At 38.0% G+C, this 26,846-nt stretch overlaps 1 protein-coding gene across 2 annotated transcripts in view; it reads right to left on the reverse strand.

The window, feature by feature from the left end:
- Positions 1-261: 261 nt before the first annotated feature.
- The window catches only part of LOC103278911 (uncharacterized), a 32,565-nt gene continuing 5,980 nt past the window's right edge, over positions 262-26,846 (reverse strand). Inside the window, exons 3-16 of one of the 2 annotated variants that reach the window (XM_008111148.3) lie at positions 26,713-26,820; positions 23,798-23,882; positions 18,095-18,156; positions 16,645-16,827; positions 12,822-12,904; positions 11,563-11,639; positions 8,371-8,499; positions 6,029-6,046; positions 4,866-4,910; positions 4,664-4,702; positions 4,459-4,497; positions 2,844-2,882; positions 2,333-2,371; positions 262-481 (exon numbers count right to left, since the gene is read on the reverse strand). In XM_008111148.3, coding sequence (XP_008109355.1) covers positions 399-481; positions 2,333-2,371; positions 2,844-2,882; positions 4,459-4,497; positions 4,664-4,702; positions 4,866-4,910; positions 6,029-6,046; positions 8,371-8,499; positions 11,563-11,639; positions 12,822-12,904; positions 16,645-16,827; positions 18,095-18,156; positions 23,798-23,882; positions 26,713-26,820 — 1,029 coding nt within the window. In that variant the 3' untranslated portion in view covers positions 262-398. The remainder of the gene's footprint in view (positions 482-2,332; positions 2,372-2,843; positions 2,883-4,458; positions 4,498-4,663; positions 4,703-4,865; positions 4,911-6,028; positions 6,047-8,370; positions 8,500-11,562; positions 11,640-12,821; positions 12,905-16,644; positions 16,828-18,094; positions 18,157-23,797; positions 23,883-26,712; positions 26,821-26,846) is intronic. The other variant, XM_008111149.3, reaches the window with a different exon arrangement.

Below are 26,846 nucleotides of genomic sequence, written 5' to 3' on the forward strand. Positions count from 1 at the left end.
CATATTTTTATGAATAGCAGCAGAATTAAGGATATCTCGTTCCAGCACTCTTGTAACGTTAAGTAGTTCTGGGGCCTACGTAAGTACTGTCAATCCATACCTACACACAGATTTGAAGTGGTACCAGTAGACTGACAGAGTTCTCTTTCAGGGAATGGAAGAATTTACAGAATACCCAATTTCAAACATCTCTTGTGTAGTTTTTAGAGTTACCTGCCAGTAATTTTGAAGGAAGTCAGGTTATGAAAAAATGTCATGACATATTTTACAGCTTTTTAATGCTCAACACTGGGCCATTCACAGAAATGTGCTTCGCCATATGCTAGGTCACCAAGCAACTACTGAATCTGATGTCTTTTTCGCAAATCCCTGTCTATTGTTGAAACTTGATCTCTTTTTCACACGTTCCAGTTTACTGATGAACTGCCTCCTTTCTTCTTTTTAGCCACACTTATATCATAATTCTTTAAATCTTCACTTCCTACAGAGTTGGAGGGGAGATTGTTATATTCAAGACATTTTTGTAAACTAGCATTCTTTAAACAATCAAATATTTAAACAGGCCATGGCTTAATTCTTGTAATAGCTATGTTTTTGCTATACTACATACCAAAAAAAAACTCAACTAGTTATTGCTTCCCTATTAACTAAAGCTCAAGGGTTTTCCTAACTGAAGATACTTTCTGAACAGGCAGCAAATTTAAATGGAAAGATTGCAACACAAATGACCATAGGGTGGAAGGAGAGATCAATAGGCAGAAGCATTAATTTAGATAAACATTATAGCCCTCTTCCCCTGAGTTCTGGAGAAATGATACAGGTATACTGATTTGGTATCTTTTCTTACACAATGATCATTATGTAGCTAAATTCCTAAACGTCTTTTCACAAAATCTTAAGGAACCCTAAAGAAACACAATAGAAATAGCATACAGGAAATAAATACTCTGTAGAATAAAAGAAAGACCCAAGAAGAGAGAAAAGAAATAAAGACAATTTTCACAGTGAATAAAAGTATTTTGACTACATCTATCCCATCCTGAGAAAGCCCTCTTGATGGTGTAACTGAGCTGAATGTTTTTAATATCTAAATAAGTACTGATTTCAACTTCCATAACAAGCCAATGGACTTGCTAAACTTGCAAGATAGCATAGAATCAGGACTAAAATTTGGCAACCTTCTTTACTTTGTTAAGGACTACAATCCTATACACAATATGAACAAACTTGGAAATAAGTTCCAATGAATGCAGTGAAATGGCCATCAAGCTTTGATTCATTGGATTGCCCTGTAAATAGACATTGTGGTAGAGCTCTAATATTATGCAATATCATGGCTGAAAAACAGTCACCTTGCTAATGAAGGTCTTCATCAGCTTAATGATGAACATCAGAGTGGGAAATTATTAGATTATCTCAATATTTTTCAAAGACCTTGTCAAAACAAAACTTTCCTGAATGCCTTTTGCACAAGATTTTGCAAGGTGTGTTTAGGGGAGAATGATATGAGAATCAACTACAATGTGTCTCCTCTGCCACTCTTTCTTCCATTCAGACAAGATATGAACTGCTGAAGTGGGCAGAAGAATAGAACTTAAAAGTATGCAGCACTGGAGCTGTGTCATTGAAGATATCCTGTCCTTAAGGTGGGGTGGAATAGGATCATAATTTGTGGAACCCAGATTTGTAAGATATAGAAAAATGGAACCAATTGGGAGCTTCCAGAAACATATCTTTGGAGGTGTTCTATTCTATAAGGACTTTTAAAATAATGTCTGCTATTTGTGAATATTCTAAAAACAAATGTGAAATTCATTCTTGCTCTTTATGTCTCTCCATTTGTTTGTTGACATAGACCAGGCCTGAAAAATCCAAAACAGGTCTGGTTTATAACCAATAGCCAGATCCATCCCAGAATACAAACTCTTATCCACAGAATTTTACAGAATTCAGAAATGCGTTGGCTATTGGCTGACTACTTCTTGGCTTTTCAGTCAAGATCAAGTGAAGAATTGGTCACTGGATGACAGTATGTGAATTGCTGAAGGGCTTCAAGAACCCAGGAACATTTAGGTATATAGCAGAAGGGAAGTGTGCTAAAATATGGCTTAGATGTTTGGCATACCGATTTCAGTTATACATTTCAGTGAATTGGATTCCCCTATAAGATATGAAACAGCACACTTTCAGGTTTTGTTTCTGCAGCTTCTATTGATGCTTTAAAACACACTGAATCTTTTTAAGGGATTTATATGCTAAATTTTGCAGTAGATTATTAAAAAATAAATTAATTATATAACAATTAGAGATAGCAAATTAAAGCAATCCTTACCAGATTCTCGCACTGTGGTTGAACTTGAGCCGTTCTTCACTGAAAAGGCCAGGAATTGTTAGGAAAGAAACAGTAAACATAAAAGAAAATATCACTACATTATGCAAAACTGGTATAATGTTCGATTTATGTTGTATAATATTGCTAATATTTCTGCAGGTGAATATGATGGGAAAGGTATGATATTGGAGAAAAAACCAGAATTGAGCCAGAAACTAATTAAAAATACCCCCATAGTGGTGAATGTCTCATTAGGCCTTATGTTGTGGGGCTCATAACTGAAGGGCATTTATCAGTAACCATTTGAAACTCTATGCCCCACTCTTTCAAGTGGTATGGATTTCATTCACGAGCAGTGCACAGTCGCAAAGATACAGTTATTTTAAACTGGGTTCATCTTTTTGAAATTGTATAACTATTTTTGTCTTTGCATTCTATATTTTGCTAAAGATTCTTAAAAGCAATAAGAATAGTATAAAAATTAATAGCAACAAATTAAAACTGTACTTACCAAATTCCCGTACTACTGATGCACTTGAGCCTTTCCTCACTGAGAATGCCAGGAAATGTCAAGATATATTAGGAAAACAACAGCAATCAAAACAGTACAGAGAATCATACAGACCATGGGGCATCTAGTTCAACCCCCTGCCATGCAGGAAAAACACAACCAAAGCAATCCCAACAGCTTGCCATCCAGCCTCTGTTTAAAAGCCTCCAAGAAAGGAGCTTCCATCACACTCTGAGGCAGAGAGTTCCACTGCTGAACAGCTCTTATGGTCAGGGAGTTCTTCCTAATGTTCAGGTGGAATCTCCCTTCCTGTAATTTAAACCCATTATTCTGAGTTCTACATTATACCTATCACTACATTGTACCAAAATGCTAAGGCCTCTGAGGATGCCTGCCATAGATGTGGGCGAAACATCAGGAGAGAATACTTCTGGAACATGGCCATACAGCCCGGAAAACACACAACAGCCTTCAATTTATTTTGTATAAAGTTGTTCATATTTGGGCAATTTAGTATAAGGGAAAGGTAAAATACAAGGAGCACAGCTTATAAACAATAGTAGTTTTTAAAAATAAATAAATAAAAATAGGCCAGAATCCAGTGTGGCATTTATCTATATATGAGCTCTGTAGTTATCCATCTCCAATCTCTATTTAACAGGAAGCAGTTGCTATGATCAATAGAAGTCTGTTCTCTTGCCATTTCCACTTCTCCTATGGGTGATCCCCATTATGACAGGAAGAAATAGGGTCTTTATCACAATTCCTTCCCATGCCAAAAATCATTGAAAAACATAGAAATGTTAAACAGCTGCTTCCCAAACAAAAGAGAAACAGGCCCTCATTGATCACAGGAACTGTTTTCTGGAAAATGGAGACTGGTGGACGTTTAGACTCGTTATGTAGTCCCTAAAGGGGGGGGGGGGGGTCTATGAAAGGATTGTGAATATATATATGCTGAGTCTCAAAAGTAATAAGAATATATATATATATATATATATATATATATATATATATATATATATCTCAAACATGCATCCAATTACAGGTTATCCCTTACACAGCGATTGCAGCATTGCTGCCACTCTTCACAGAAATGGAGGAAGCATTGTTCAAAACCCTCATCGCAGCTGGCTAGACATTTCCAACTGTCTCAAAATGATTAAAATTGAGGTTGGTTTTTAACTTGGAGAAGGGAATTGCATGGATCCTAAACAGGGGAGCAGCCTTCAAAAGAGCCAAATTGTTCTGAGTTCTTAAAGTTGAAGGAAGGTGCTCCAGACTTCTCAAGACACAAAAATCTGCTATACAATTTGCTAATGTACTGACTGCTAAAAAGGCCCAACTGACTGCTACAAAGGCTCAACTGAGGAAGCTCCAACTGTATGCCTGGATTCTCTATTCACAGGCTCAAACCACACTTTCATTTCGTGGCCTTTCTGCACTACGTAAAAAAATCATTCCCATTACTTTTGGGACAGACCACATATAACAGTTTCAAGTGTATTACACATTCATATGTACACAAACATTCATACATGCATACAGGATTCTTACCATAGGAATACATTTTGCCAAGGTATAATAGTTAGCAGCAAATTAAAATATTAATTACCAGATTCCTGGACTACTGATGAATTTGAATCTCTCTTTGCTGAGTATGTAAAGTAATGAGGAAAAGGTGGGTTATTAAAAGGGAAATATTCGTAATAAATATGAATTTAAATATGCACAGTTTTGAACATTATGTTTTGTTGCAATTTTCAAAAGCAAAGCAAAAATATAGCAATTAAACTGCACCAAATGAAAACAGTAATTACCAGATTCTCTGACTACAGATGAACTTGAGGTTTTCTTCCCTGAAAACATCAGATAATATGAGTTCAAGGTATAGAATTGAGGAAGGAAGGAAGGTTCATAAGTCAAGTTTGCATTTAAATATATGTTTCTTCTCCATGTTGCATTTTAAAGAGAACACCAACAGTATCTCAACTAACAACAGTAAAATAAAACAATAATTACCTGAATCCCGAGTAGCTGATGAAACAAAGCTTTTCTTCCCTGAGACTGTCACATAATGATAGGATGTAATAAAGCAATAGCAAACAAAACAGCTAAAATCAATAAAACATTATACAAAACTGGAATACTATTTAAATTAATTTATGTTAAGTTGCTAATATTTCTGCAGACTGTTATGAAGGAAAGCAAAGACACTAGGGAAATACTGACTAGGTCGGGCTGTGGTGCAGGCTGGAAAGCAGCCAGCTGCAACAAATCACTCTGACCAAGAGGTCATTAGTTCGAGGCTAGCTCGTGCCTGCGTCTGTCTCTGTCTCTGTTCTATGTTATGGCATTGAATGTTTGCCTTATATGTGTGCAATGTGATCCGCCCTGAGTACCCTTCGGGGTGAGAAGGGCGGAATATAAATACTGTAAATAAATATTCATAACCAAATATGCATGTAGCTGATGTTTTCTCTGGTATTATCATTAGGTTAAAATATGCCTGAATCATTTAATTGATTAGCTGATCTATTTTTCTTTTTAAAAAATCCTTAAACTAGAACATTTTACTTGATTCAGCAGATTTTTTTTAAAATTACAGTAGAGTCTCACTTATCCAAGCTAAACAGGCTGGCAGAAGCTTGGATAAGCGAATATCTTGGATAATAAGGAGGGATGAAGGAAAAGCCTATTAAACATCAAATTAGGTTATGACTTTACAAATTAAGCACCAAAACATCATGTTAGACAACAAATTTGACAGAAAAGGTAGTTCAATACGCAGTAATGTTATGTTGTAATTACTGTATTTACGAATTTAGCACCAAAATATCACGATATATTGAAAACATTGACTACAAAAATGGCTTGGATAATCCAGAGGCTTGGATAAGCGAGACTTGGATAAGTGAGACTCTACTGTACACACATTTTTAACTCAAGACTCTTTCATACTACACAGTTATGGTGCTACCTTACATTTTAGTAATACAGAATTTGGGAATAAATAAATAATAATAATAACTCTATATTCTACCCTATCTCCCCAAGGAGACTTAGGGCAGAACATGCAAAATGGGCCACAGCCTCCATTTCCTTATCTGAAGCTGCTGGTTACTACACTTTGAAACAGATACTCTATAAAATAATAATAACAACAATAATAACAATATAATTACCAGATCCCTGTCTTGAGCCTTCATCAGAAGGAACACCAGTCCAGGATTCAGACACAATAAAAAGGCAAACATGAGGGTTAAGAAAGAAATAGCAAATAATATCTTGATCCTAGACCTAAATAAACCTCTTTACCTCTTTATTTACCAAGTAGGCATTGGGGGAATGGTTTGGTCTTAAGGACTTGATGACATGCTATATAACTGTATGTTATTGGACTTTGTTGCTGTTGTGTGCCTTCATGTCACTTCCAATTTACAGCAAACTTATAATAAAGGGATTGCCCTTGTTTTCCTCTGAGTCTGAGAAGGTGTGACTTGTCCAAGTTCACCTGATGGGTTTCCATGGCTGAGTGGGGATTTGAGCATTGGTCTCTACAGACATAGGCCAATGCTCAAATCATTATACCACACTGGCTCTCCTTCACACAATCTACCCAAAGACATAAGTCTCCAAGGGCTCATCAACACTGACCACTTTGGCCAGTTTGGAACTGATTTGGCAGAAACCAATTTTGCTGCGTCAATGATCAGATTGACATTACTAGCATAGTCTTGAGGTCAGAATGGTGAATAAAATACATGTTTTTATGCAATCAGAATAGGGCAGTAGTTTGAATGTTGGACAAGGACTAGACACAGACCTGTGTTTTAATCCCTATTTTGCCATGGAACCCCACTTGTGGTTTTGGGCCACGTCATGACCTCTCAACCTCAAAAGATGGCAATACCAACTCCTCTGAATAAATTTTGTCAAGTAAACTCCATGATAGGTTCTTTGGGTCACTATAAATCAGAAATTACTTGAACCCTAATATGTCCTAAACAGAGATTCTTATTTTCTAATGCCATGTATGGTGATTCACATGTGGATGTACAGCTACAAGCCAGGCAAGTCCAAGCCATCCCACCCCTATATATGTCTGGCTACTTCCTAAGATGCCAACTCATGGATGGTGCAGGAGGAATACTGATTACCAGATCCTGCCGACAAACATGAGTCTCTCTTCACTGAATACACTAGTCCAGTGTTTAGGCACAGGAAAAGAGATGAATGTTAAGATTTGTTATGAAAATAATGGCAAATAAAACAGAAGATGTCAAGAAGGTTTTATATGTATTGGCATCTGATTAATTTCTGGCAAGGTGAGAGCACTACTATAGATTGATCATTAAGCTATTTTAGTTTAAATATCATTCATATTTCCTTCTAATAATTATATTTCACTTCATAGTACAGTCAGCTCTCCATCTCCATGGATTCTCCATCCAAAATTTAAAATACTTTCCACCAAAAGATCCAAAAATGAACCTTGATTTTGCCATTATATATAAGGGTCACCATTGTATATAATGTATATATGCCATTGTATATAATGGAACTTGATCATTCATGGATTTTGGTATTCATGATGGGTCCTGGAAACAAACCTCAGCAGATACCAAGGGGTCTCTGTATTAGATCTCTGGGCAGCTTACAATAAAAGTCTATTCAGACAATTAAAAATTAGAAAAACAGCAATCTAAAACATGAAAATTAAAAAAAAAGGGAAGCATATATGACTTTTTATATTACATTACCTAGCTATGTAGCAGAGGCACCAAAAAGCTCTTTTACTGAAGATACATACATAACCAGACACTAGTAAGGGTGCCCGATGTACTTGACTGATGTGATTCACATGGATCCCACTTTGCTGGCTTTGTGATATAGTAATGTAAAAACATCCCTCTTCTGGATATGATACTACACAATTGCACAATCCTAATTTCCACCTATTTCCACCCAATTAATAATAATAATTATTATTTGAATGTTAGTTACTTAACGGAAACTCAAAGCAACTAATAGTGCGAAAACAATGCCATAAACAATATAAAACCAAAAACCTATAAACATTAAAATAGAATTAAATCAAACACTATTTAAAAATACAAAATAAAATCATTAAAAACCTAGACAACACACCCCACTCTACTCCATTACTCAGTCTTAAAAACTTACTTCTTTGAAAGCCTTTAAACACCTCATACGTATGTTCACTTATGGAGCTGTATGAGAGTTACATCTTCATAAGTGAAAATTTGTGGAAATTAAAATTGTGCAATTGTGCAATGTCCATATTCAGAAGAGGGCTATTGTTACATCTACTAAATCTCTTGTCCTTTCAAAAGAGCCAGCCAGATTTTAATCGCCTCGCCCACCCATTGATCTCTTCTTCACCAACTCCTCTTCCTCTCTATCTTCTCCTCTCAATCTAACATCCTTCCAAAAGAGCCAATTCCTTTACAGTCCATTGATCTTCTCGCACCACTCCTCTTCTTCCCAATCCTCTAATTCTTACCATTAATAATTGTGCCTGCCTCTATGCATGCCTTTGTGTATGCTTGCCTCCTCAATAACGCAGTGTTGTCAGAATATTCCGAATAGCCATGCTTAAATGGTTTCATTGGGCCTTGTTCTTTTGGTCCCACTGTTAATTCAGGGATATGAAGAGAAGTTTTGTGAATATAAGGACTTTATAAACACATATATGTCATAAAATAAACCATTAAACCAAAATTAGAACATGCATAAACCTACAGCATGCAATTTATGACCAGCTTAACTACTAAAACAGTAATCTCCTTTAGAATACAGATAATAGGTATTTTGTCTTATAGTCCTCATTAGTCACAACCAACGTGGCTAATGTTGAAGGATTATGGGAGTTGCAGATGAAAATATTTGTTGGCCAACAGGATGACAAACGACTGAATCAGTCTGTTGTCTATAAAACATATAGCTATAAGTATTCTCTAAAATTGTTTTCCTTCTAGCCTTTCGGTCTGGAAATTGTGGGCATGCTGTGCTCAGAGATTTTTAAAAAATGAGAATAATGTGAAATGCAATAATTTATATGAATCGTTTCTTTATTAGATATAACCTGATTATACAATATTACAAAGATCCAATCAATTATACAAGTATGCCAATGAGAAAAATATATTTCTAAGCATTATAAAGGGATATTTAAATTACTTTCATGCTAGTTTTTTGCAGTTGTCCTACAAAGAAACCAAAGAAGGAACCTGACTTAATTTTTAAAACTGAATTTGGTGACAAAAAGAAATTAAATCCAATGAATTTATTCAACAAAGAGTCATTTCAAAAACTAAATGTTCATCTTATTTAGATCTCATCTTTCCTCCAAGAGTAGGGCTGAAAGTAGCTAGACTTACAAGTCTGGATAGGAGGCAACCAAGCTATATGAATTCTTTCCTTTTGACACCATCCTTAGAGTGAGAGCTAACAAGTAAAATGCAAATGTTCCCCAGAATAAAATTAGAACAGGATGCCAAAAGGCAAACTACACATAATGTACTAGTCCTTGCAACAGATGAGGAATAAGAAAGAACTGAACCCTTCAGATATCCAATATAGAGCCAGTGATCACAAACACTTGATGAAATAGATCTATTTTGTTCTGTACTCCTATTTCAATCTAATTTAATGAAGCTTATTTACTGGAAGCGGGGTGAGCTCCTACTGTTAGCCTCAGCTTCTGCCAACCTAGCAGTTTGAAAACATGCAAATGTGATTAAATCAATAGGTACCACTCAAGTGGGAAGGTAAAGGCACTCTGTGCAGTCATGCCAACCACATGACCTAGGAGGTATCTACAGACAATGCCGGCTCTTCGACTTAGAAATGGAGATGAGCACCACCTCAGAGTCGGACATGACTAGACTTAATGTCAAGGGAAAACCTTTACCTTTACTATTTACAGGAAATGCAGTTGCTTTAAATGAAACATCTTTAAACAATGTTGTTGTATAGATTCCAGATGACCAAGTTATGTTGGGAATCACCCTAGACTACTCAAGTCTAAATGTAGTCAGATAGATGATAGAGTTAGATTGAGGGAATCCTTTCCCTGTTTCCAAAGCATGCCTAGATAGGCTTTACTGTGTTTCACTCTATCCTGTGTACGTCACATCCCTTACTTTGAAGTTAGTAGAAATGTGAATCTCTAGGGACACTAACTTCCCATTGGCCAGAATGTCTTTTATGGCTCCAATAAACTGGACCATGAGGTTGGAACCATTTTGGTTCACTCTTCTCCCTTTGTTCTTCTAGCTAACAACACGTCTCGCCATTCCTCCTGGCAAGATGTAACTATTTAGATGCTTGTTATTTTTCCTTTCTTATTTTTCCTAGAAACCAGTCTAGAGTAGACTAGACAGTTCCCAAGCCTTTCTATCTACAATGGAGTTCTTTTTACCTGAATAAATACTTTTTGAACTTTTACTGAGACTCTGCAGTCCATTGCAATCCTAAATGGTCAAAGGCTTCTCTTTGTTCACCCCGTGTAAGTAACTGTTGCAATTGAAAGCTTTTGCTTTTGCTACTCTGCTGATTTTTGGTGGAATCTCCCCCAGAGAGGGTTAAATTGAGTCTAACCACTCAGAGATTACCACAACAAGTTCCAGGCATGAATCAGGGTAAAGCCAGAGCTTGTGAATAAATAATTTCAATAAAATTGTTTGTTATAATGGTTTTAAACATTGTTTATCGGGCAATTATGAATAGACTAAATAAAAAATACATTGAATAACCACACATCGTATTATTTTTATTCAATTGTTTTGGGGTAATCTGGCCATTTTTAATAATTTTGGTTGATTTGTTTTTTAAAAAAATTAAATTTACAAGTTTTTTTAGTCTCATTTATTAGCAATTTAGGCACATAAGCAATTTTATAATTTTCCCATAAACAAAGGGGGTTAATGTTAATGACGACTCTTCAAATTATCGTGGATGTTAATGTTTTACATTACAGTAACCTTTTCACACTTTTGAAGAAACACCCTTTGAGGCAACACTATGGTAGAAAGACTAGATGAAGAGAGAAATTGGTGTCCAAAGAATACAGCACTTATCATGTTTGAAAGACAGGGTAATGCTAAGAGACAAAAGGGAAACATTTTAATTCTACCCCAGGCAACTCGCCACAGACAGCTTAAGAAGGAAATACAGTGTTCCCTCACTACTTCGCGGTTCGCTTTTTGCGGATTCGGTTTTGCGGTTTTTCAATAAACTCTAAAATAATATTATAAATCATAAAAATTACAATTTACAGCCTAAGGAAGAGAGGAAGGAGAAGCCAAAGGGAGAAAAAAGGAGCTGAAGCGGCAACAGGAGGAGAAGGAGGTGATTTATCAACACACTATTGATTGATAAAGACTTAAAATAGTGTATAACTACTAAAATAATGTATAAATATATAGCGTCCCTACTTTGTGGATGTTCACTTAGTGCGGGTGGTCCTGGAACCTAACCCACGTGATAAGTGAGGGAACACTGTAATTGTTACTATGGGACATACTACAACAATAACGATAATATTGGAAAATATGCTTTAATTTGCTTAAATGTTTAGTATACAAAGCATATTTATATAGTTAATGTATAATTTCTATAATACACATTAACTGAAAAAAACACATAGAAGAAATGGAAGTATTTGTAGCAGAAAACATTAATTTGTTCTTACAGTTGGGCACAAATCCAGCTCCAGCAAAGAGGTTGATTCCTGTTACGGTATGAAAAGCATTCAGAGACCACAGGAATCTACAATCACCAGAAAACAAAGAATATCACTTCATTAACATTTATACAAAGCTTTAATATGTTTATATAGTAATCTCTTTATTCTTCAGCTCTTCCATTCTTGTTTCAAATAATTATACTCTGATTTTTAAAAAAATATTCACCCACACAACAAGAGATGTTTGACTCAATCTCAGTTAACAAACAGGGAAATAAACTGAAAATATGTGTTAGTTCTTCATCCATTTCTTTAATTGTGAAATATGATTAGATCTACAACTGTCAAGTAGGAAAATTTAGGGACTGCTTATGTGGGGAGGCTAATTTTACTGATTTACAACACCGCATGAGGAAGTACTTCATCAAAAAAAGACTTGTCGTCACAATGGATGATGAAGCAGCAGCTCTTCCTGTGGCCGGAATCGAGCACACCCTCACAAAGCCAGAAGCTGGGAAGTTAAATAGCCTCTGTGTGTGTCTCTGTGTGTGTTGTTTGTCTAATGGCATTGAATGTTTGCCATATATATGTATATTGTGATTCGCCCTGAGTCCCCTTTGGGGTGAGAAGGGCGGAATATAAATACTGTAAATAAATTAATTAATTTTAATAGGAAATTGATAAAAGTCAAATGATTTAAGCTCACCCCTCTATATGAACAGAAGTATAAAGTCTGACATATTGAAACTGAAACTTTCTGACTGAAGTATTCTATTTGGAGCTATAACATGCATGTTGCAGGAAACGATTCCAAACTTTGGAATCGTTTCCTTTGTTTGAATGAATTTCTAAGAATGAGTGTGGTGACTGATAGCAGCATTTCTGAACTATATAGGATTGGGTGCCAAGTGGCCTGAAGTGATGCACAAAAAAATTACTGCTAAAGGCTGAGTATCCTTTATCCAAAATGCGTGAGACCAGGTGGTTTGGGGATTCCCCCCCCCCCCGATTTTGGGATATTTACATATACTTAATAAAATCAGGACCCAAGTCAAAATGCAAAATATGTTTTTGAATACTTTATACATAGAATGAAAGTAATTTTATGCACAATATTTTAAATAATTTTGTGCACCAACAATTGTGGTGCACAATTGAACCATCAGAAAACAAAGGCTCAATTAAGTTGAAGTGAAATCATTCTGCTATATTAACTAGACCCTAATATTATTCTGTATGGAACAGCCAGCTACATTCATACTCACTTGTCATAGAACAAAGGCATTTTAGGACTATGAAAATCTTCCACATCAAAGAAATTTGGACTTTCTGGACATAGTTGAAAGGCCTGTTGGAAATTAAAACAATGACACAATCTGTAACTGTTTAATTTAATCTACTGCATTTCCATTCAGAATAAATCACTAGACATCTGAAAGATAAGGCATAACTAGGGATCTCTTCACAAGGGCTAAAATTTGGTAAAATGTATACCAGTGCCCCAGAAGCATAAGAAGTGTGTGTGTGGGGGGGGGGGGGGGAGAGAAGTGGAGGTAGTCAGTTACTCCTCCTAGGCAGTCACTTACTTACTTAGGTGATCTCTTGTTATCCGAGTATGATGGTCCTCCAAATTTAGTATCTTGGCGGTGGGTACATAGGTGACTGTGGAAACCTATTCTTGACCCGCATGTTCTTCCACAGTAAGGACATCGGATTCCAGATGGAAGGCAGTCCCAGTCAGAGTTGCCTTGACACACCTTCCTTTTGGCTGTCAATTATCCCCCTGCTAGCCAGCAATGCCCTTGGGGCATTTTTTAGCAACCCACTAACTCCAAATCCTACAAAGCGCTTCAGCAAGACATTGTGTCTACAATGCACTCTGCATTCTGCAAAACCAATTTTACCCTGTGATCTGGAATATACAGTAGACTCTCATTTAACCAGTATCCATGCAGATTGGTAGATGCTGGATAAGTGTAGTTTCTGGTTACTTGAAAGAGACTATTAAAACAGGTACAACTAATACTATACCATGCCAAAAAGTCTGTATTGACTTTTTAATAATTAATGTTGAAATATAAAAAATTAAGACCAAAGAAAGATACTTAGCTTAATGTGACATTTCTGCTAAAAAAATTATTTTAATTTTTATTAAAACTATTTTTTATTTTTATTTTTATTTTTGGGGGAAAAAAGACCAGTTGCTTGAGTTCTGGCTTACAGTTTTGGTTTACAGAGTCTATTGTACTGGGATCTGCCACAGTGCATTAAAGGACCTAACTTGAACTTTCCTACAGCTTTCTTTAATAGGCTGTATACTCTTCAATCCATGCTGCAGCAGACATTAAGAGCTATGTGGCTGCCACAATTTCAAGTCAGTCTGGAGTTGCATTAAATGATCAATGCTAAATCTTAAACTATTTCTATGTCACGCTGTTCCCCAAATTACTTGCATTTTTCACTAATTGGTTCAAAAGGCTGCAGAGTCCCCTGAGAATTTCAAGTTTCATGTCTATCCCATTTCATTATCACAGGTTAATTATTTTCTTGGTTACATGAAACAGCTCCAAGCCAGTGTGAACTGAGTGGTTTTATAGTTGTAGTATATCACTTCTTTCAATTTACTTTATACATCTAGATTTCAAATCTGACTGTTGTTGTTTTTGCAGGATTGAAATAGCACCCAGAACAATTTTATAAATAACTAGCTTGGGGACCCGGCGATGCCCGGATCATTTGAGAATGGTATTATTTGTCTTTTAATGTTATGTATTCTGTTTGGAGTGGGTGAACTACAATTCCCAGAATCGTGGCTGAATCCTACCGAAACCCTGCCAGTATTATAAGTTAGCCATTTTGGGCGTGTGTACCAGGTGTGGTGCAGTACTCTCTGGATGGGGGTGAACTACTGCAATTTCCAGATTCCTGGGGCAATTGCCCCAAAATATCTATCAGTATCAACAGCAGGTAATATTCAGTCTGTGTGCCAAGTTTGGTCTAGATTTGTCATTGGCTGGGTATACTTGCAGTATGTTCAGTAGGTCATGAGGCTTGTCTGTGTGAAGTGTGGTCCTAGTGCATTGTCGGTGGGGGGTCAGTATTTATCTGGTTGCAGGTGAACTATAACTCCCTTTTTCACAAACTTGTCCAATATGTTGTATTGGTTATGGGGGCTCTGTGTGCCAAGTGTGATGCTCATTCATTGGAGGTGAACTATAAATCCCTGTACCTACTACTCCTCAACTTCCAGACCAGTTCCCCTCCAAACCCACCAGTAGTCAAATCTGGGCATATTGGGTCTGCATGACAAGTTTGGCCGAGAGCCATCATTATTTGGGTTGATAGCTGTGAAGAAGTGTATAATTGTATTTTGTTTATAGATGATATGTGTATTTGATTTTGTTTAAACAGCCAGGTTTGGCTAAGTTAAAATGGTGAGTATTTGAGTTGACAATATGTATGGGGGAAGGTAGCCATCTTAGAATGCTAGAGCAGGTTACCATAGCAACAGGGGCGGAGCCAACCGCCGCCTGGAAAGGAAAAGAGGGAATATTTTAAAACCCAAAGGCAGTCTGTGATTTCCATTCACAGTGAAGGAACTGATTCTCAGGTGGAGAATCAGGGTGACTCAGAAGAATTTGAGTCAGGCCTAAAATAAAAGGATTTATTTTAGGAGTCTGTGATTTTCTAGTCACAGGGAAGGATCTGATTCTTGTGTGGAGAATCAGGCTGGCTTAAATAGAGAGATTTGAGTCAGATTTAGGTTGGACCAGACTAGGCAAGTTAGGTGATTTGTCTAGGGTCAGTTATAGAGTCTGTGGATTAGGGAACAATAATCCCAGGGGATCCAGTAGGATCAGGGTTTAGTGTAATCCAGAGAAAGAAGTGTTTTGAAAGTTTAACCACCTTATAACCGTTTGTAACCATTAAGCGAAGTGCCTTTACCAAGTTATCTGAAACCATCAAGCTCTGTACCTGCAATAAACTTGTTTTGATTTTATTCAAATTAAGCCTCTGTCATACTCTCATATTAAATTAAGTAACATCATCATCTGAAGTGGAACAAATAGAAAAAGCTTAAAGGAACCAGTGCCATCTGCCTGACGTCTCTCCATTGGTGGCAGCGAAGAAGATAATCAAACAAATCATTAATTAACATCATCTCTCATAAGACATCTTTATTCATTGGTGGTGTGTGTGTGTGTGTGTGTGTGTGGGATTAAAGAGGATTCCATCTCAGCCACACATTCCTGTCAGACACCTCACCTCTGTGCATATTGGTGGCAAAGCTGAGGGGATTCAAAGGGGATTCCATCCTCTGCCACATCAAGTTCCTCACATAAATTGGTGGCAGCGGTGGGATTCAAAGGGGATTCCATCCTCTGCCACCTCAGCTCCTTACAATAGCGTTCTGGGTGTAGGTGAACTACAACTCCTCTATATTCCCCAGTAGGAGTGACAGTGCTCTGACTTGATGCAGGGTGAACTACAACTTCCACCATGTGGAGTCAATCCCTAAACTCCATGTGGAGTCAATGCCTAAACTCCAGTAAGTTTAGTTGCAGCTCAGTTCTGCTCTGTTTGTTATGCAGAGATTGTAAAGGAAAGGGCAGTGGGCGGGGCCATGCAAATTCCACAGCAATAGAGAACCCTGGGGTGCCTGCCTGTGGTGGAAGAAAAAGCAAAATCTAGGATGAAATGGTCCCCAAACGAAAGCATTCCTTGGGTGGTGGGCTGTAGTGCTTGGGAAAGACATTGGCAGGGGCTGGGCTGCATGTTCATGGCACTCGCTGTAACCGCAATGTCAGTGGAAAAGAGTGACTTGCTAGATTTTTAACCCTGAGAACTATAGCCTGTTTGTGGAGGCCAGAGGCTGTCTGTGTGAGCAGACATCCATGCCACATACACACATATGGGTTTTTGCTTTTATTGTGGATTTAGATTTAGATTTATAAAATAGTTTTCTAAATAGTAAAGCAGTGTCTATCTCTATTAAGTCTCACTGAATACATTTCAATGGAAAGCTATCATATATTCAGTCAAGAAACAACCCTATTAAATTATAACCACCTGAAAAACACGGTTTACCTTTTCTTGATCTTTATTGTGCTCTGAAGAAGCCACTCCCCCAATGGATTTCAAAATAGCTCCCCTTAATATCAAAGTGCAAACATGAGATGGGTTTAACCTGAAACTACAGTTTAAATCATGAAGGGCTCTGCTTTTTTCATTTGCTGAACTCCACACAAGAGCTCTGATACAGTACACATCCTAGAAAATGGAAAGCATAACAGTCAGCATAAACTGAAAATAACACAGTTCAATTTCTGTATGTGTTACATAGCAAATACTTTCTGAGAAGAAGCTGTTGGGCTATAATTGAACAAGCCCAGATCCAAATCCCCATTCAACTGTGAAGTTTACCTTGTACTAATGACTACCTCTTACTCTACTTCCCACGGTTGTTATAAGAACAAAATGGATTGGAAAGGAAAATCAGGCATACACACCAAACTGTTTTTCCTTATGTGAGATACTAGAGATTTGTAGTCATGTTTCCCCAGCCTTTTGGGTATGTATGTACTCAAAATAAAACAGAAAAGGGAAAGGTTTGCTTTTTTCTTATCTGAGAGAAATACACAAATCAGCAAGAGACTCGGTACTTAAAATTATTCAGAGGAAGATCCAAATCTTGTGTATTTCCACTGCTAAAGTGAAAGCTCAGCTAAACCAATCTATGCCTATACATGTATTTTTTTTTGAAAAGGACAAAGAAAGATGTCCCCAAACATTTCCAGTTTGTGGGTATGCTTTCCCCTTGATTTCCTTTGGAAGGATGGATTGCTAAACACCTAAGCATGTTTAATTTTTTTTTTTTACAAAATTTGAGTTTATTTACAAATATACAATTTTTATAGTATATATACAGTATGTACACACACACACACACACACACACATACACACAGTATATACAGTATATACAGTATATGTGTATGTGTATATAAACATATACATAGATATTGTATATACACATATACATATATACTATATATTGTATATATATATGTGTGTGTGTGTGTGTGTGTGTGTGTGTGTATATATATATATATATATATATATATACTGTATATATACTATATAAACTGTATATTTGTAAATAAACTCAAATTTTGTAAAAAAAAAAATAATAAACATGCTTATGTTCAGCAATCCATCCTTCCAAAGGAAATCAAGGGGAAAATACACTAATACAGTATAGCTGTTTCCCATGCTAAAATGCCAAGTAAATGTTGTTGACCTGACAAACAGCAAACAATGATCACTTGTGAGTATGTCAAAACATTCTGGTGTAGCATTCTAAGAAGACTGAAAAGATTGTGAATTGGCTCATTACAACTGTAGCCATGTGTTCATTTGCCTACTTATACAGAAAAAGTCAGAAAATTCAGACATAAAGTTTCCCCACTAAAACAAAAAACAATCCATATGACCATTAAAATACTTAGGCCCAAACAAATTGGATCATTATGACTCACAGAATTCGCAGGGTCAGAAAACACAGCTCTTGTAGCGTCATTAATTGCTTCTTTAATCTTGGCTGGAAAGAATGAAGTAAAATATCAGAGAAATAAAATAGCCAAGCAAGGATTTGGTGTTACCTTAAACTTAAGTGAAGCCTCAGGATTATGTATTCCATCCTGAATGCTTTTAAACAAGCCTGCAAAGCAGTCCATGGTTTTTAGATGACTTTTAAAATAATAATAATAATTTTTATTGAGTGAAGTTAGGTTTTTAGATGACTTATTTAGCAAAATGTTAAAACAACTAAGGCCTCCTCTGTGTTTGTCAGAAGATCAGTTGGTGTGACAGACTGCAAGAGCTCAAAGGTCCATTTAGCACTAAACTACACTTAAGCACTGTATATGGACAATTACAGTTTCTTCTGTAAATCATCTCTAATTAAATGGTCAGGACTCAATACTATGCAATCATGGGATTTGTAGTTTGGTAAGGCATCAGCATTCTTTGGCAGAGAAGGCTCAAGACTTTGTCAACCATCAGCCCCCAGGATTCCATAGCATTGAACGAAGGCAATTAAAGTGGATTCTTTCTACAGCATAAATGCACCTCAAGGTTTTCCTTTCCGTTGCTGAAAGCTTTGGTGTTCGAACACGATTATTTATAACGAAGGAATGCTAAACAGGCAGCAACAGTAATGCAGACCTTTTTGGGGGCTAAATTAAAAATAGCATACTTTTTGCTGCTATGCATTATATTCAGCAGAAAATACTTTTTTTGGTTTTGAGGTTTTGAAAATTGATGGTGCATTAGACTCAAGTAATTATGGGTATTATCATCATCATCATCATCATCATTATTCTCATATACATAATCTACACTGGGCTCAGCAGACTGGACTCAGTAGACATTCTTCCAGGCAAATAATAGGGTTGCAAACTACAGATCAATTCAAAGTTAGCAAAGACCCTGGAATAAAACTGTGTTCACTATCCTAGACAACAGTCTACCATCTTTTGCAAAAGAAAAAAAAAGGTTATTGATGTGTCTGTACAGGGGCGGTTCAATCGGTAGGCGAACTACACAGTTGCGGAAGGCACCGTTGTCTAGAGGGTGCCGGTGCCCCCATCTCCTTCCAGGGTTGCGATCTTCACTTCTGCAGCTGCTGTTGCCGCTTTGGCGCTGTGATGACTCATGGGCCATGTAGTCCCGTTCCTAGCGCTGTTGTGACAGATGAAGAGGAAAACTTAGGTTTCCCACCGTTTCAGCCAGAATTGGAGCTTTCACAGCCAGAGATGGAGCCCCTGCACCTGCAGGAGATTTGCCTCCCAGAAGTTGCCCAAACAAGCCCTGAGCCAAAATCTCCCCCTTTTTCTCGCCGTGATTATTATCAACAACAGAAGGGAGCTCAACAGGCTAATCGCAGAAGCCTGAGAATCGCCGCCAAACAAATGGTTGATTAAGCCTGCTTCCCATGGGAATCTTTAGGGAGTCATGCATCTGGACTCAGAGAATGGCTTTCGGTTCTGGTTCCCCAGAGAATTGTTCTCTGGTGGGAAAACGAGACCCTACTTAGGTGTTTTGCCCACGTAGGAATCTTGCGGAGTCAATTCGTCAGCTCCGGGAGTAGGTTGTGTGTGGACTACGCTGCTCCCGCGTTCAAGTTCTTGTTCCCGTTTCCAGCCTTGCTTTTGCCTTCCAGGACCTTGTTTTGCTTCCTGGATCTCGCCACGAATTCACCACGGATCTTGTTTTTGCTCCTCGTTTCTTGTTGCCGTGAATCAAGCCTTGTGTTCCAAGAATCAAATTTACTTCCTAGCCTTGCTTAAGTTTCATGGACTAAAGGACCTTGTCATCTCCCCTCACTTTGCTTGGCAAAGTGAGTGTTTCGGTTACTGGATTACAACTTTGGACCTTAATATTTTATATTGGACATTGTTTTCCTGGACTATAATTGACCTTTCCTGAAAGGTCTTCTTCTGAACTATATTCTACACTTATTTTTATTGACTTTACATATTTCCTTAATAAAGATATTAGATAGATTCTGGCCTCTGTGTATGGTTATTGGTGCTCAGCAGCCTGGGTCTTGACAGGCGCTTCCTCCCCCTTTCCTCTCCTCCTCCCCATGCACGTGGGCACCCACAGCAGCCTGGTAAGCTCTGGTGGGAAGGAGGGTAGGGGGGAGGGAGGTGCCTGCTCGTGCACTTGTGGCTGGAGGAGGGATAGCCTGTGCCAGCAGGTCTCCCTCCCCCCCTTCCCAGCCTGAGGATCACAACCCTGGGAGGAGGAGGGGGTGCGTGCACAGGCATCTCTCCAAGGGATGCATGTGCATGCGCACCCCCCGCCTCCTCCTCCCCCCAGGGTTGCGATCCTCAGATGAGGATGCAAGTGCGCGCACACACACACACACCCGCCTTCTCCTCCCCCCAGGTTCGCATCCTAATCCTCACCTGCTGCAGGCAGCTGCTGACCGTTGCCGCTTTGGTGCTTCCTCCCCCTCTCCTCTCTCTCTCCCTCACCCTCTCCACACGTGGGTGGACACCCAAGCAGCCTGGTAACCTCCAGGCTGGGAAGGGGGGAAGGGGTCAAGACAGAGGCAGTCAGAACAGCGAGATGGGCGGGGCACCCACTCCGATCACTGTGCATGCGACAAGCAGCCACATGGTGCATGCACAGTGATCAGAGAGGGTGCCCCGCCCATCTCGCCCATCTGCCAGAGGGGGGCAGGGCCTAGCAGCCGTATGGCGCCCATCTCGGCACCGGTTTACTGCTCGGTCCTGCCGCCTGCCTCGGGACGGCTCGCCAGAGGCCCCAGCAGGTAAGAGGCCTTCCTGCCTCCGCGGCTGCAGCCTGATCTGGCCTTCGCCGTCGAGGCCATGTCTCCGTGCTGCCTGGCCATGTTCCAGAAGCATTCTCTCCTGACGTTTCACCCACATCTATGGCAGGCATCCTCAGAGGTTCTGAGGTCTGTTGTAATCTAGGTAATTGGGGTTTATATATCTGTGGAAATTCCAGGGTGGGAGAAAGAGCTCTTGTCTGTTTGAGGCTAGTGTGAATGTTGCAATTGGCCAGCTTGATTAGCATTTAATGGCCTTGCAGATTCAAAGCCTGGCTGCTTCCTCCCTGGGGGCATCCTTGGTTGGGAGGTGTTAGCTGGCCCTGATTGTTTCCTGTCTGGATTTTCCCTGTTTTCAGAGTGTTGTTCTTTATTTAGGCTTTTCCTTAATCCCTCCTTATTATCCCACATTTTCACTTATCCAACACTTATTTTTCAGTTATTGATTGGGGGGGGGGGGAATTCTGTTCGCCTACATTTGAAAATTACCTTGGGCCGACCCTGTGTCTGCAAATGTACCTGTCTCTTTTTCATCAAAGAATCCTAGAGTTGGAAGAGATCACAAGGACCAACCACTCCAACCCCATCATGCAGGAATGCCCAATAAAAGCATTCCCAACAGGTGGCCATCGAGTCTCTACTTAAAACCCTCCAGAGAAGGAAACACCACCACAGCTCAAGGCAGCATATTCCACTGTCAAACAGCTCTTACCATCTGAACGTTTTTCCTAAATGTTGATAAACCATTTACTTTATTCACTTCAATATTCTGGATAGTAAAAATATATCTGTAAACTGGTTTTGTTCTATATCTCTGTTTTACATACTGCAGTGCAAAATATTTTCAGTTCTGCCAGTTTGCCTGAGCTCACGGGTTTTTGATGCAAATGAAAAAAATGCACTCACAATTTCCAGCTTGTACTGTTGTTGTTCAACTAGACTATCAATTATATGCCTAAATGAGCACATAATTGATTTCCATGCATTATAATCTATTCAACAGGTGATGGCAAATAGCAGAATAGCAGGAATTGTGTTTTCAAACAAATATGAACATAAACAGGCAAGGGTGTTTCCTCCTCTACAATTAGATTAGGATCTGAACATCATTCATGACTGTATTTCAAAAAGTAAAATATATACACACCAGGTCTGAGTAGACACCAGACTTGATATATCTATTATTTGTTTGCTACTAGAACTCATGAGATGTCAAACCTGCTATTGAGAAAAATAGTAGTATTGGGGTGAGCCATACTTGAGTTCATTCTTGCTCTTTTTCCAATTTCTCTTTTTTCAACAACTGAATTTTAATGAGAAAGGCCTCTACTTTTTGGCATAATTAATCAATTTGCAAGGCAAAAGCTTTCATGGGTCTGCTACCAATTGCTCAAAAGATTTATCTATCCCAATATGCAGTCCAGGCAGCCACCTTGCCATAGCCTGCTTTCTTTAAATATTAACAAGTTCTGGGTTTTTAATTCATTTTGTTTCTGTGGGTGTTTAAAAATACCTAAAATAATAATCCTAAACTATAAAAATTAGTTCCAGTTTCCTCACACCAGAAAAATCCATGGCAAAAATACACTTTCTACCAGCCTAGAAAAAAAACCTATTCCTTCTCTTATCAGACCATACAGAGCATGTGAAATAATGTTCTTCTGTCACAGAAACACTGCTGCAAACTGTTCCAGTGACTAAAATAATAGTAGGGAAAATCTGAGAACCAAAAAATGAAATTCAGTACAAAAAGAGCTCAGAATACCAAGATGTCAATGTTAGGCACATATGAAGTTATTCTTCAGTTCTTCATTGGTTTTGTCTAGCATTGGCTGCTGCGGCTAGAAGCCATTCTCCAGAAAACGTCCTCTCCAGGACCTATAATCTGACCCACTTTTTAATATTGAGATGCTGGGAAAATTCTACATGCAAAATATGTGCTATGATGCCTCTTACATAAGATCACTCTCTATCAGACCGATGTTAATAGCCCAATGTAGATATTCCAAATCAGTCCAAATTACATTAGAGAGAAATCTGGCTTTATGGCTTTCTACTGTAGCCCCACCTGCTCTGCATTGATCCAAAAGTATATAGTAGGACTAGCTGTGCCCGGCCACGCGTTGCTGTGGCGAAGTCTGGTGGTATGGGAAATAAAGTATTGAGGAATAGGTGGTAGTTAAGGTAAAGGGTAAAGGTTTTCCCCTAACATTAAGTGCAGTCGTGTTGGTGCTCATCTCCATTTATAAGCCAAAGAGCCGGCGTTGTCCGTAGACTCCTCCAAGGTGATGTGGGATGACTGCATGGAGCGGCAGCAATTGGATAAAAACAAATTAGATAATTTGTGGAAGAGGCCTAAGAGAGGCCTAAGTCTGCCTGTCCTCTCAGCTGAGTTGGTTGCTAGGAGACCAAGTGGGCAGAGATTAGCCCTGTAACTGGCAGCAATTGGATAAAAACAATTATTCCTTTCCCTCTAATTAAGACTTTATTTTTCTTTTCTTTTTGTTGTATCAACCTAGAGGCGTGGATGATGGATTGTGTTGTCAAATTTCGAGGTTGGGGGGCCTGTAGTTTTGTTGTTTTGTTGGTCGCCGTGATGCCATCACTCATTTATATATATAGATATATGAATAGCACTGTACAAAGGATACAGAATATGCATATATAGTATGGACTCTGTAGACATCTATTCACAATCCATATTCCATCCTCAGATTTTCATTGAATGAAGTAAAATATGTGCATAGGACATTTTATGCTGAAGTGAAACCCAGGAGAGTAATTTTCCTGTTCTATTATAATACCAAAACTGAAGTAATATATTTTTCTTTCCCACACAAACACATTTACTGGGTTTAGTAACAAAATCATTCTATCTTACCACATTTCACATATGCGTAAGCTCTCCTTGCATATACAGGTGTCTGATAGAAAGCGCTAGAAACACAGCCAACTTTACAAGCTATCTGTGGAGAAGAGGATGCAATTCTCAGCTGTAATATTGTTAAACTTTACACAGTTTTACAGTATATTCTACAGTTATGCCACATAAACACTGCCATTGTGACTATAAAGGATTCTTGCGCCACTCACATTACCTCTGTTGCTCTTTTATTTATTTCAAATTACTGGTCTTATTTACCTCAGCAGGGTTCTATAAGATTACTCCCTAGGCTGTTCAGACTCCTACGGGGATGATTTATGTCATCATTCCAGCATAGTGTTTCCCATAATTGTACCGAGTTTAAAAAACATTAGAACCCAAGGGGCTAGGCAAAAAACTATAACATTAGCAGCATGATCATACAAATCAATTTACTCCCTTGCAAAGAGGGAGAAAAGAAAGGAAGATGAATTTAATGAGATTGTACAGGAACTACAAAGGCACCACAATATTCATCAGAACTTGTGGGTAATCATAAGTATAAATAGATCATAGATATAAATTCTGAAAGCAAAAGAATATACACAGTAATTTTTCCAGAACCCAATTTGAACAAAGAGGAAGCAATCTTAGCACGTCGAAGATTAAAAGGTATTTTTCAAACTCATCATAAATTTTATTACTACTTCTACAAAATTCTTTCTCAATGTTCTTTAACATAGTTATATGAGCCTACAAAGGCCACTTTATAAACACAACAAAGTAATTTTAATAGGTTACTTGAAATAAAAACATATTGCCCAACTATGGATTTTCAAACATGGCAATCATTTCCCATTACTTCAGTGCCATTTGTGTTACCATCAGATTTTTGGAGGTTACTCAGAAGCTCCAATTATTTTAAATGTGAGACAAGATTATCAGGTTCAATAGAAATTATACATACATAGCAATGCATTTAGCTCTCCTTGAGTAAACCTAATGAACATTTAGATGAATCAGGCATAAGCACTTTGAAGTACAGTTGATTTCAACAGAAAAATGACATACACACTTAAATTCCTCTTATTAAAATCAATTAATCTATCTTCCTCCCTTCTACTTGCCCTTCAATGTCAAGGAAAAGTTTCTTTTCCAACAGACTTTTAAGAACTGATTATATGATTTTAATGGTGTGCTTCTTTGGCTAATAGCTTTATTCATCTCTGAATGAATTGCATCAAAAATGCAATGCTATGGGTTATTTCATTGAATATCAAAAATAACATTGAATATGTTTTTATCTTTGTATTACATTGTCCTTTTAACTGCATTTGTTTTAACTTCTATAAATTGCTTTGGATCCTAGCATTGAGAAAGGGGCAGAATATAAATGAATTAAGAGGAAGAACAACCCCAGAAAATTTGGTTGAATTGTGGCACTGCTAAGCTGATGCTAAATAGCTGAAAATAAAGATGGCTATAAAATATTATTCAAGCTTATGATCCAAATTATGAACTAAAGTGTATTGAATAAAACACTGCATCCAACAGTCCCTTCTGTTTACTTGAGAAGATCCACCAACAACAAATTGCAAGCTTATTTTTTCTTTTTCTATTCTGAACTGGAAGAAGACATCTTTTCAGACTATAAAACTCCCAGAATTCTTGGCTGGGAGCTAGTGTCCAAAAAGTAACTTCCAGCCTGTGTTTCCCCATTGTCCACAGATGGAAAACATAGCTAGACTAAGAAAACAAAATTATAATGAGGGATTTCTTTCTCTCTTCCTATGCAAGCCTTCATAAAAGGGCCTTTCTGTCTCTGCTACTCTCTTCCTGTTTGCTACTATCTCATCCCCCATTTGTTGATGTAGCAACGTGATCTCTTTGAGGTATGAGGTAACTTCCTCTCTATTGCCATTTTGTTTGGGCCTAGGCTTTGACCACATGGTCGGCCTCCATTTTTCTTCTGCCTTTTGTCTCCTCCTGTGAGTATGTATCTTGACATTCTCCAGGCAAGATGTAGCTGCATGTATACATTCTTTGATATTTTACCTTTTACCTTCCTTAGAATATGAGATTTAGAAAGTTAGTTAGCTCCAAGAACTTTCCTATCCAGAATGTATTTCTTTTACTTCAATAAATACTTTTGAACTTATATTTTTGGCTCTGCAATCCTGTGCTACCCTAAGCAACAGAGGCTTATCCCAGTTCACCACATGTAAATTTCTGCTGGTTGTGAAGTGTGTTTCTGGCACTCTGCTATATTTTTGGTGAAATCACTCCAAGAGAGGGTTATTTTGAGTCTAACTGCTCAATAGATTACCAACAGTTTTAATAATTATATTATAATGCATAATGCACTGCACAAATCTAAGATACTTTTGGGAACTGTCAGGAATACAATGCAGTAACCTTTTGAAACAAAGATTCATAAAGGGCTGTTACTAAACACAGCTGCTTCCAGATGAGGTTTTTATTGTCCAATTAATCTGCCTCATTCAGGCAATTTTATGGGGGATTTCCAGACAACATTGTCTTCTTTTTATAAGCCCCTTATGTTTTCCAACCACATTTTGCATTATTTTTCTTACCAAGGGAAGTTTGGATAAGAGAAAGAAGGGATATCCACACAGCGCCTTCTGGCTGGCAGTGCCAGAAGCTCTCCACCTAAAGTATCCTAAGAGCCGGCCTGTGTCAAAATAAGATGGATGTTCTCAATGTGAGGTATTGTTAAATGCTATGTTAATAGTGCTCAACCATCAGGTGGTAAACATAGTGTTTAAAAATAGGTAGAAACAGAACTGCAGATCTAACAGCGCATCTCTTTGATTGATTAGCTCTGTCATGAATGCAAGATGTCTATTTTCCTTTTTGAAAAAGCTCCAACAATTGTGTGCACAATGACTACAAGCATTACAGATATTCCATACTTTAGGGATGTTCATTGCTTCTATGGCATATGTAAACTCTTCTGCAGCGTCACGATGATTATTTACTTTTTGGAAAGCTACTCCTATATGATAATAGGATTCAAACACCTGAAATAAAAGAACAAGAACATCAC

The sequence above is a fragment of the Anolis carolinensis genome, chromosome 5 (genome assembly GCF_035594765.1).
Source record: "Anolis carolinensis isolate JA03-04 chromosome 5, rAnoCar3.1.pri, whole genome shotgun sequence".
Taxonomy (NCBI): Eukaryota; Metazoa; Chordata; class Lepidosauria; order Squamata; family Dactyloidae; genus Anolis; species Anolis carolinensis.